The sequence below is a fragment of the Camelus bactrianus genome, chromosome 23 (genome assembly GCF_048773025.1).
Source record: "Camelus bactrianus isolate YW-2024 breed Bactrian camel chromosome 23, ASM4877302v1, whole genome shotgun sequence".
Classification (NCBI taxonomy): domain Eukaryota; kingdom Metazoa; phylum Chordata; class Mammalia; order Artiodactyla; family Camelidae; genus Camelus; species Camelus bactrianus.
This window is the reverse complement of record NC_133561.1, coordinates 30,410,779-30,423,137: the sequence shown is the minus strand read 5'-3', so window position 1 is coordinate 30,423,137 and position 12,359 is coordinate 30,410,779. Positions and strand designations below refer to the sequence as shown.

At 49.9% G+C, this 12,359-nt stretch overlaps 1 protein-coding gene across 9 annotated transcripts in view; it reads left to right on the top strand.

Annotated features, from left to right (window-relative positions):
• The window catches only part of SRGAP2 (SLIT-ROBO Rho GTPase activating protein 2), a 235,209-nt gene that overhangs the window by 207,496 nt on the left and 15,354 nt on the right, over window positions 1–12,359 (top strand). For all 9 annotated transcript variants that reach the window (XM_010963263.3, XM_045522821.2, XM_010963262.3 and 6 more), the window contains exons 17-18: window positions 1,865–1,970; window positions 10,409–10,633. In XM_010963263.3, the coding sequence (XP_010961565.1) occupies window positions 1,865–1,970; window positions 10,409–10,633 (331 nt within the window). The remainder of the gene's footprint in view (window positions 1–1,864; window positions 1,971–10,408; window positions 10,634–12,359) is intronic.

Below are 12,359 nucleotides of genomic sequence, written 5' to 3'. Positions count from 1 at the left end.
AATGTTTTCCTTTTTCCCTTTTCCTCGGTGAAGTTACTCTTTGTTCTCACTCCTTCATCCCCTGGTAGAGGAGCGAAAAAAGTGAATTTTCAATAAGAGTCTGGACCAGAAGTCAGAACTCCTGGGTTTTTTCTTTCTGTTTCACCCCAAGCTCCTTTGTTTTGCTAGGCTTTGTCTGTCTTCAGCAAAATACATCTGTGTTCATATGTAAGACACAGACAGTCCTTTTCAGCTACTGGAGGCTTATTTATTAGTGCTGGTACTTTTCGTGACTCAAAGAGAGAACACGTATATGTCACAGATGTTGCCTGCCTGTTGCTTTAAATATGACGCGGCTCACCTGCTAGATGTGTTAATATGTGTTCTTCTAGGAATAAAAGCCCTCTGCACGCTTAAAAGTAATGATATAAATGTTTTCTCAGAGAGGGAGAGTCTCTGTGTGATCTTTAGATAAAGTGGGTATCTTAGAGGTTCTCTGCCTCTTACTCTAAAATGTGGGGCTTGAAAAGCTTTTCCTGGCCATTTAGTTTAGCTCATTTTACTGGAACACGTCTCATTTGTTGTCCATGGAAACTTGGATGAGTGTTAGGTCATCCTGGAAGCAGACCCCATGGGAATGATGGCTTCAGAGGCTGGAGGAGGCCATTCCTTTGAAATGGAGAAAAGTTTTTCTTCCCTAATCAGCCAGGGTCTCCATGCCCGCCGAGTTTCCAGTATATATGCTGAGCGCCATCCCTCCGTCATTCTCAGGGAGAGGCCCAGAGCACTCAGGAAGCTAGCTCTCTTGTTTTATTTGTTTCCCCACCATTTGTGGGAGTCCTCGTGGAAATGAGTTCTGTGGGTGATCAAATATATGCATCCCTCGTGTCTTCACGTCTTTGTCCAGGACTGGGCCTAGGTAGACTATCCTAAGTGGACTGGGGTTGCCAAGACAGTGCAAGATACCTTGGCTGCCCAGTCCCCTGCCCAGATGGGCTCCTGATCCAGGACCTCCCATTCCTTTCTCACATAAAGGCTCTCATAGAAAATGACAATATCGGGGGAGGGTATAGCTCAAGTGGTAGAGCACATGCTTATGAAGGTACAAGGTCCTGGGTTCAATCCCCAGTACCTCCTCTAAAAATAAATAAGTAAATAGACCTAATTACTGCCCCCAAAATTTTTTTTAAATTAAAAAAGAAATTCAAAAAAAAAAAAAGAAAGAAAGAAAATGACAATATCCACAGTGCATACCGTGGAAGCTGGGGGCTGGCTGTGAGGGAGGCACAGGCCTAGGGTCGTACCTGGAATTAATCTGACCACAGCACAAGAGTCAGGAAAATCCTCTGATTTTCTCCCCAAATATTGCTCCTTACACAGGGGCATGCCATTTCTTGCCTCTGGCCACAGTCTCCTCACCCCCACTGCAGATAAGGGAGGGGGGACGATCGGCCAGACTGGTCCAGGGGATGAGGTGATGCACACGTGGAGTGGGCAGGACAGGACCTGCGCAGCCCCTCCCCCTCCCCACACGGAGGCCCTCCAAGGCTGGGTGTTGAGCAGTCAGAGCAGTTTACAGTCAGCATCTTACCTGTGGTCTTATAATAAGAGAGTGGTAGATGCTGTGGGGAACATCTCCAACCCCTTCTGTGCCCAAGGAGCATCCTTACGTCCTGCCCCAGTGAGGTGTCTGGAGCCCAATGTGCCCCATCACAGCAGCCCCACTGCAAGGAGCCGCCTGGGACCTCCTTACGTTGCACCAGTGCTGCGTGGACTTGACCTGGCTGCTGTCTGTGTTGTACTTGCTGCTAGTAAGGGCCTTCTGACCACTGCTCCCTGGGCGCTCAGTCACCTTGGAGGCTAATGCATGGCTTTCTTCTTTCAGCAATGGACAACCTGCAGGAGAGAGCTCAGCACATCCGGAAAGTCCTCCTGGTCCTGCCCAAAACCACTCTGATTATCATGAGATACCTCTTTGCCTTCCTCAATCAGTGAGTAGCCTTCGCAGTGAGCGGTGGTATCCGGCCTTGGCCTCGGGCACTGGAAGTTTACGTAGGGACCTGTGATGATTCATCCAGCCCAACAAATGCTGATTGAATGCCTACTGTATGCCAGGCACAGCTGTAGGATGTAAGAATAGCTTGTGAAATCAGAGGCAAAAGCCTGGATACCATTTAAGCTGTGTTCTGGCAAAAGACACAGACAATAGCAGACACATCAGGTAGTAATAAGCGCTTAGAAGAAAAACACGGAAGTGTAAGCTGAGGGACTGGGGGCAGGGGTGGAAGAGGGAGAGCCACTGCAGAGGGGCGGGGAGACAGCATACGAGCAGCAGCCTAAATGAAGGAAGGTGGGAACCACAGGGACAGTCAAGGCGATCAAGCCCCAAAAGTCGTGGCAACCATGAGTTTGTATTTGAAGAAGCCATCGGAAAGTTTCAAGCAGAAGATTATTATGATCTGACTTCTTATATATTTTTAAAATCCACCAACTGCTTTGTGGAGAAGTTACTGCAGAGTGATGTGTGGAGAAGGGAGACCTCTCCAGAGGTTATTGTACCGTCTTGGCCAGGAGTGCTGGTGGCCTAGGTTGGGGAGGTGAGGATGGAGGGTGGTGGAAGGGGTCAGGTTTGGGATCTGTTTTGAACGTAGCCTTGAAAGGACTTGCTGATAGGTAGGGTGTAGGATGTGAGGAAAGAGAAGTTCTAAAATTTTGGCATGAGCATCAGGGGAGTCGTGATGCCATTTGTGGAGTAGGGGAAGACAAGGTGCTGAGGTGGACGCGTTAACCTGAGGCACCCTTTGCCCTCCAGGTGGAGGTTCTAAGTAGGCAACTGAACACAGGAATCGGATGCTCGGAGGAGAAACCCGGAGCGGAGACGCAGTGTGGAGTCATCGTGTACTGGTGCTATTTAGCTGGTCAGCCAGGGAGTGAGTGTAGCTAGAAGAGAGATCTGAGGACCGGAGGGGCCTTGGGCTTGGCTGGGACATTTTTCTGTCTAAGCAGTGTGCCCTTGCACAGGGCAGGCGGTGGAGTCACCACAGGGCAGCAAAAGCAACAGGCAAGGACATGCAGTGCTTCTCCCCTTAGGCACCTCTGTCTCTGCACATTGTTTTCACTGCAGCATCTCCCTCAACAGCCTGGGCCAAAGATTATAAATGGACAACCCCAGGGCCAGATGAGGCCTTCAGATGTGTTTCCTTTCAGTCCACTGTGTCTTGAAAACATTAAAACATTTAAATATTGGGAGATTTTTCTTTTAAAAAATCTCCATTTCTAGCTCCTCTTAAAAAAATCATTAGATCTGGCCATCCTGGATCTGCATATTCCCACATGGCCACAACTCCCGGTGGAGTCGAGGCTGCTGCCTAGACAAAGCAGTCAGGCTCTCCCCGACTCTCCACGGTCCCCAGCTCTCCCCGATGTCCCCCCAGTGCTGAGGCTGATTTTGGTGGTTATTTATCATCACTGTTGCTTTATGGTTTTTCATATGGTGGGAAAACAATTCTCTAGATCCATGAATCTGTAAAAAGAGTGAAAACAAAAAATGAAACCAAGGGCTAGGATGTGTTAGCTCATATTTCTTGGCAAAAATGAAGTCTTCCCCAAAAACAGAAAAAGAAAAAAGAAAAAAAGAATTCTTCCTAGTGGATTGGTCTCTACTTCAAAGAAATATGAGTTGAGAGGCCATCTCGGGAGCCTCAGCCCGCTTATGTACGGTCAGCCTGTCCTCTAGGCATCTGGGTTAGGGGCCCCTGCCTGAGACCTTTCTGGGGCAACCCCACCGTCCTCCGGCCCTGTTGCTGGTCCTGCAGAGCGACAGGGGGTCCTGGGCCTGCAGCTGCTCCCTCCACATGGCTGTGTCTGCACCATTCGGTTCGTTAGCCAAGCCCTGACTCAGCCCCACAACTGCCTCTGGTTCAGAAGCCCTTGTGACTCACACAGGGTGCTCACATGCTGCCCGTTTTAGGCAAACGGAAATAGAAACTCTGGTAATGACTCTCGAGTCAGTCAGTCCCCTCTTGTGACAAGGGCCACTTGTCACCTCTCCTTGACCAATACCTGCCCTCAAGGAGCCTTGTCTGCTCCCCCAGAGCACGGAGCTTGACGGTCATGGGTAAACAGGCAGGGGGTCCTGGGGTGACTGTGTGTGTAAGCACAATGGTCCACTCTCCTCCTGCTACGTGAGGGCTTGGGGAGCTTGTGTGGGCAGGGAGAAACAACAGGGTGAACAGCATATGCTGTAAAGCTGGAGGTGGTGGCCCCGACTGAAGGGAAATGGAAAATTGTACCAAGTCAAATGATTACTTTTGGTTTACAATTTTTTTTTTCTAGTTAAAAAAGATTGACTTGCTCATCAAAGTACTTTGCTGAAAAGATGCAGCATAATAACCACAGTGTTTCCTAAAATAATAAATGGAGTGCAGGACACAGGTGATAGCGGAGATCACCTGCCTGCATGGGAAGGTGACAGGCGAACAGCGTGCCCCTACCCACAGGTGTAGCCAGAGTTGACAGGTAGCTCCTCATGGAGACTCTCCCTGGGCCCACACTGTCAGGAACCCCCTCCTTTGTTGTTGTGTGTTGTACCCTGGGGGGGGTGTATGTACTTTATTTCTGACTACGATCTTCTTGGGTTATACACATACTTCATCTCAAGGAACACCTTCCTCCTGCAAAACTAATATATATATATGTATAGCTATATGGAACTCCTTACACAGTGTACCAGTGCTGTGTGGACTTGACCTGGTTCCATGTAGATCTATGCAGCCAGTGTCCAGGCCACTGTATGAAGCCTTGGGTACGTGCCTGTCCAGCAGGACTTGTTAATTACTACCATTATCCTTATGTAGCATCTGCATTGATTATCCATTGCTGTGTAACACATTACCCTAAAACTTAGCAACTTACAACTATCAGCATTTATTATTATGTCGCAGTTTCTGTGGGTCAGGAATCCAGATGCAGATTAGCTGGGAGCCTCTGGCTTCAGGTTTCATGAGTTTGCAGTGAGTGTGTCGAGGGCAGGGCTGCAGTCTCTTCTGAAAGCTCAACTGGGAAGGGATCTGCTCATAAGCTCACTCAAGTGGTGTTGGCGGGATTCAGCTCCCTACAGGTTGTTGGACTGAGGACCTCCATTCCTGGCTGACTGTTGGCCAGGGGCCTCCATCGGTTCTTCACCACGTGGGCCTCACCATAGCATGGCTCGTAACATGGCAGCTGGCTGTGCTCCAAGCCAGTGAGTGAGAGAGCGCCCAAGACAGCAGTAACGTGACCCCCCATCACTTCTGCCATATTCCATTCACTAGAAGTGAGCCACTGAGTCTAGCCCACACTCAAAGGGAATGTCACAAGCGTGTGAGTACCAGCAGGCAGGGGCCATGGAGTCCGTTCTGGAAGCTGCCTGCCACGACATCTGTGCTACCAGTGGGTGTTTGCCCCACAACCAAGTGTAGGCAGTGCCCCTTCCTGCAGCTTACTTTACTGCTTGCCTTTTGCAACCTGATTTCTTCAGACGTCAAACAGCATAGCCTTTTAGTCTCTTGCTAATCAAATGAAGTCCACAGACCAGCAGCATCCGCATCACTTGGGAGGTTGTGAGAAATATGGAGTCTCAGTGCCCCTCCCCCACCGCCACCCCTAGTGAGCTGTGACTCAGAGTCTGTCTTTTGATGAAGTCCCCTGGTGAGTCACAGGCACGTGGAAGTCCGAGAAGCACCACTCTACGTCCTCAAACATTACTCCATAATCTAAAAGAGGGAATCGGTGGTGCTTCTCTCATGGGGAAGGCGCTCCAGCCGCTCTCCAGAGAGGCTGAGTCTTCCTCTGAACCTCAGCATCCCAAGTGCCTCCCGCTTTGGAAAGATTCCATCTGGGCTGCTCTTCTTACTCTCACAAGGAGGGTTTTAAGCTTCTGTATGCAAATAGACACGTAGAATTGTGGCTGGATTACCTTGGAGATTCACAGATGCTCATGTATTTATTCCCTGATTTATTTAACATGGATTTATTCAGCATTTACTATATGCCAGGCCCTGTTCTGGCTGCTGGCTATCTAAGATTGCACCAGACAGTCATGGTCTCTGCCCTCACGGAGCCTAGGTAGCACTAGGATTGGAGCAAGGCAGACATGTTTAAGTACACATGTCATATGTCAGAGGCTAAGGGCTTCAGAGACAATTAGAGTGGGTTAGGGGACTGGAGATTGTTAGGGTTGGGTTGGGCGCAGGGTTTGCTCTTGAATATACAGTGGTCCGGGACGCCTCACTGAGCAGGTAACCGTGGGCGGTGGTATAGGAGGAGGACCAAGAGAGAACTGTGTCCCGAAGCCACACACAGTGTTTCAAGGAGGGTGGGATAACTGAGCTAGTGCAATGGCAGGTCAGCTAAGAAAAGGAGTGAGAGCTGATTCAGCAGCATGGACATCACTGGTGACTTGGATGGGTGTCCTCTTCATGGAGGAGAAGGGGCAAAGTCCTGACAGCGTCTGTTCGTGCGAGGAGGGGTGCTGATGGTGGGTAAACAAAATGTGCTGCATCCGTACAGTGGGGTCGTGTTAAGCCAAATACTACTGAATTCTACACTTTACAAGGGTTAAAATGGTGTATTTTCTATTGTGTATATTTTACCACAATAAAGAGATGGGGGACGGGGGAGACAGAAGGTGTGTGAATCTGCTTGGGCTCCTGTGACAAAGCACCACAGACTGAGCGGCCTGAACAACGGAGATTTGTTTTCTCACGGTTCTGGAATCTGGAAGTCCAAGATCAAGGTGCCAGCGGGGCTGGTTTCTGTGCGACCTCTCTCCTTGGCTTGTAGGCAACCACCTTCTCATTCATCCTCACATGGCCTCATTTAACCTTAATTATCCCCTTAAAAGCCCTCTCTCTAAATACAATCACGTTGAGGGTTAGGGCTTCAGCATTGGAATTGGGATTTGTTGTAAGAGGACACAGTTCAGTCCATAACGGAAGGGGTGAAGAAGAGCCAGAGAATCAGAGGCAGCAGGTCCAGACAACTCTCAAAGAATTTTATTACAAAGAGGAGAATAGGAATGGGACAGTAATTCAGTGTGGATATGGGGTTAAGAGAGAATTTTGCTTTCAAGATGGGCGGTATTATTGCACATTTGTTACGCTGGTGAGGATGACCCAGTAGAGAAGGAGAACTGGTGATGAAGGAGGGAGCAAGGTAATTGCTGGAATGATTTTCTCCAGGGAGTGAGAGAGGATGAGAGTCATCACACAGGGAGGAAGGCAGGACATAGGGTGCAGAGGCAAGTCGGTTAATACATGTGGGGACCACAGAGGATGGAACAGGTGGCGTTGTAGGCAGGGGGAGTGAGGAGACCCCTTTGAAGGACCATAAGAAAGCATCAGCCAGAATTACCTTCCACTTCTTCTCTTAAGGAGCCTTTTGGGGAAATCTGTTAAATCATGGATTCACAGATATTCTCAGCCCCACGGTTTGCCTGGGGCCATGGTGAATGATGCAGAATATCTTACCCATAGTCAATTGGTTGTTGCCAAATCAAACCCCTGGGGCCTGTGAAGTTGAAGGTTTTTAAGTGAAATGTCATATATTTAAAACAGTCTCCAAAGCTTCGTGCTCTCCCTGAGGATTTAAGGTTTTGATTTGGGGATGCAGAGCCCTCAGTTAGACAAGCCTGTCAGGAGAAGTCGGTGGACTCCTGTCGATCAATTACTGCCAAACAGTGGCAGCCCTGCTGCCGATTCCCTGACCGGCTGGAAATGAAGGTGCTGTATCAAGAAGCAGTGAGGATGTTAAAAGTATAGAAAATATTTATTGAACACCAGGCGTGTTTATGTGCCAGGCACAGTGCTGAGTGCTTTGCATACATTATTACCTCATTTAATCTCACAGCAGCCCATCAAGGAGGCACATAATTGCCCCCATTTTACGATGAAGAAACTAGGGAACTAGAGCAAAATGATGGACCTGGTAAGCAATGGAGCTGGGACTCAAAACCAGGTCTGCTTGACTCTAAAATTCTTAGGGTGTTTTGTGTTTCTTTTTAAATTTAATCAAGATACAAGTGTGCATCGGTAAAAAGTGAAAAGTCCACAGAAGTGCATGGCAAAAGACAAGTTTCTCACACCAATCCTGATTTTTCTCATTCCCCCGAAAAAGCCTGTGTTCCTAACTCCTACACTCAACCTTTTTAAGATGCACAAAAGAGAATGAGTTCACATCAGTCAGGAGAGTTCTCTAATGTTATGGACAGAAACTAAAGAAATACAATACAGCTACCTGTATATGTCAACATCAAAAAAAAAAAAAGTTTAAAAGAAGGAGCTGTTACCAGTGTTAACCATTTCAGATATTTCTTTAAAAATAATAATCCAGTGTTTGAGGTCTTATACTGGGAACAGCCTTCAGAGTCTTCACAGATGATTAGTACCATTATATTATATACAAAATTGTGTGCATTTGTTTGTGCTTATAGATGAGTTTTTCTGGGGAGAGAATCCTTTGTTTTTGTCAGACTCTTCAAGGAGCCTGTGTCCTCCAGATAGTTAAGAACCGTGATTTTAGTCCCTAAACTTAGGTATTCCCGTTGTGGATTGGAAGAGAGAGAAGGATCTTGGTCTGTATTTTAATGGGAGTAAGAAACGGACCTGGACCCACGAGACCCCAGTCCACAAAGACGTGTATTCTCTAGCCCCCGGCCACTGGAGCCATCTAGGAGGTGAGTCGTCCATGCCTTGGCCGGCTTGGCAGGATTCCTCGTCTCTCACGGAGCTTAGACTGGGACCCTCAGGGCTAGGGCTTATTTGTCTTTGACCGCCAGGCTTCCCGGAAACTACTGGTTTTCTTCTATGTTACCAAAACGTCAGATCACGCTAAAGAAACAGGGCCTTCCTCCTCCTTGTCCCTCCATGAGCCCAGGAACCAGCCAGCCTGGGATGAGCCACAGCTATAGCCTTGTGACACCTCATGCCTCGTTGTCCCTGCTGAGGTTACCAAGGTCATTATCTGTCCTGTCTGTGTTCCATTTTCCTTTGACCAAGAAGTCAAAGGAAACTTCTTCCAGCCTTTTCAGAATCTCTGCTCTCTTTCAATCCAGGAAGGATTATAAAATTAGGACGTTAAGACCTCCTATGAAGCAGTCCAGCCACTGAGATCCATCACTCGCCCATTACAGGCACCCCTGCATTTGACTAGGTCCTCGAGAGCAGTGATTCTCAACCATGGCAGTTGTTTCTCTCCATCATCCCACTTCACATGTCCTGCAGTGATCCTCTAAGGGGGACTGGGGACGTATCTGAATCTTTAGTGGAGGAGAGAATCACTGAGTTGGAGAGAGACCAGCCTGGTAATTGAGTCTGGATGCTGGACACACTAGAGATAAACTGCCCGATTTTAAAGAGCAGCTACTCAGATGAAGACAGCTGAGTCCCAGGCCTCTGGTCCAGCATCAGAGGGCTTTGATATCCTCTCGAGATCTGTCAGAATCCGGTGCCCATGCCCATGAGGGAGGCAGAACCCCTTGACAGAGCTCACATCTGCAGACTGTTGGGGGCAGCGCTATGTCCAGTCATTGAAGGCAGAGCTAGAGCTAACCAGACTTAAGTGCCCGGACAGACAGAGTTCAATGGGATCTCATCAGGCCCAGTGGCTCCTGGAAGGGTTTGGGTCCTTGGCCAGGATCGGAGGTATGGCTGGAGTGCTGCTGGCTGAAAAGGGGGAGTTCCTAGAATAAAATACCCTATAGTGAAGTCAGACTGCGTCCAGAAGAGGGCTGAACTGCATGCTGACCTCTTCCTGAATAAATCCTGAATGTAACAGTCGAGGAGGGTATTACGAAAACGCAAAACAATTATATTAGCTGTTCCAGAGAGAAAGTCACGGGCTTGGTGGAATACCAAAAGCTCGTCGGCTGGCTGTTTTTTAAAGTCTAGAGCTTAGAATGGAATATCCCTAATAATTTAATGATTTTGCCATACCAGAAGGCACACGACGCATGAGGGCTGTGTCTCCTGACCGTGTCATTACCCGGGCAGCCCGAGGGCCTCCGTCTGCTCTGCCAGCTCAGCGGGTTGGTCAGTGGGCACACAGCCAGCTCTGCTGAGTGGCGTGTTCCCAAGGCAAGGTGGGCTTGGTGGATAAGGTCTAGGGTGGGGGTGGGAATTGGGGAGTAGGTAGGATTTGAACTGGGAGCTAGAGAAAGCGGAGAGGGGCAAGGAGGGACCTCCACTTTGCCTTTCCTTGGCCCCTGAGTGACTGTCCTGGTGATCATTCTCTCCTCCCCACACCAACCTTCTAGAAGGGCTCCGACGCCCAGAAAAGCAGGTGGCAATTTGTGGTGCTTCTGTTCTGGTTCCCCGCAGCGCCTCCTGTGATTGTGTTTTCTGGGCGTCCATGCGCATGCTCTTCAGCTCGCCCCCTTTGCCTTCTTCTCCAGTTTGTCACAGTTCAGTGAAGAGAACATGATGGACCCCTACAACCTCGCCATCTGCTTTGGGCCCTCGCTGATGTCAGTGCCCGAGGGCCACGACCAGGTGTCCTGCCAAGCCCATGTGAACGAGCTGATCAAAACCATCATCATCCAGCATGAGAACGTCTTCCCAAACCCCAGGGAGCTGGAGGGCCCCACCTACAGCAGAGGAGGAAGCACGGAGGATTACTGGTAGGGGGCCCGGGGCTGGAGGAGGGGGAGGCGTCAGTCACCAGCACACACTGGTGTGGGCACCAGATGGCCATGCGAGATGGGAGGGAACCACCCAGATCCTCCCCCACCTCCCACTCCAAAAGGCGCGTCAAGCTGCCAGGATCTGGGGTCGCTGGAGGCCGGGCCCCACCTTGATCTAACCTTCAGGGTGAGCGCCACTTCAAGCCGCCTCTCCATTTTACAGGTTCTGGGTGGTGAGGGACTGTTCTGAAAGATAATGTCAACAATAACAGTAACACTGATTATCTCTGGGAGAGGACACTTGATCTGGTGGTGTGTGGAGCTGCCCTTCATCAGACTGCAGGGTCTCTCAGGCTCCTGCTCGGAGCTGATTATTTGTGAGAGGAACAGACCTACGTCCCAGGGAGTTTCTTTCTGATCTTGAAGAGTTCAGATATGAAGCATCGTGTCCTGACTGTGAATGCGTACAGTGATCATTTAATAATGATCGCAGACATTTGTGAAGACAAAGCGGGGGAAGGCGCATTTTTGGCAGGTTAGGCACAGTTCCCCCCGAAGCAGGTTGGTCATGACTTTGCCTGGAAAGAGAGTTGTAAAGCCCCAGGGCATGTCTTTACTAGACCCTTCCATTAGACAAATAATGAATCACTATTTCCATTTTATAGATCAAGTCACTGCAGTCCAGAGAGGCCAGTGACGATCTTTGAGGCCACCCCAGTGGTGGGGATTCCAGCCCTGACCCCTTGACTCTCAGTGCAGGGCACCACCCACTGCCCCACACTGCCCCCAGTGTATCACTTACAAGGTCATTTTTCCACTAAACACAAAGACAGACTCTCTCTTTGACTCCCTAATGTCCCTTACCTCCTCCTCCTCCGCCCCTCCCTTCTTCCCCTAAATGGTGTTTCAGCCTGGGCTGAAAGCGTAAGCCAGCCCAAATCGGATTCCATCTGAATTCAACATCTGGAACCAATTCAGCCAGCCCATTGCTGTGGACTGAGGTAGGGGAGGTTGCTTATTTAATTAGAGGCCAATTGGTCCACGCTTCTCCCTGATCCGCACAGAAGGAGCCTCCAGCCCGAGCAGTGAGGAGAATTCTATCCATGTGTCTGTGAGAATACCGCTGGCGTCGCTGGGCTCAGCCTTCTCCGCTGGCCTGCAGATCCCGGCGTCTGGGGCCGAGCTGGAGAAACCTGGGCTTGCCAGCTTGCAGAGGAAGCTTCCGGTCACTGACACATGTCTGGTAGGGACTGGGAAGGTTGTTCGGGTATCAGCCTACTGGCTGGTGAGCTCCAGGGAGCTGTCCTTGTGCTTGTGACTTAGAGAGTTGGCTTCCCTTGCCTGAGTGTTGAAAAGCTGACGAATGGTGTTCCTGATTCCTGCTTTACCTCCCTTCTCACATACCAAACCGTTGCAGGCTCTGGACGGGTTCCAGGACACAGAGCCCCCCACATTGCTGTTCCCCTAGGCCCAGCCCAGTGCAGCGGAGCCCCCGTGGGGGCGGCTCACCAGGCCCAGATGGGAGGGCGTCTTCCTCCCAGTTCTCTCCAAGGGCTTCTCCCAGCGCCCAGTTGATGGTGCATCCGACCCAGTTTGTGAGCAGCCTGTGGGAAAACCGCAAGATTAGTCAGGGGATGTTACTACCGCGGGCTGGGTGGGAGGCCAGAAGCACCCTGGGATCAGGAATAAATGACCTTGGGTAGGAGGGACCGTCTGACTGCTG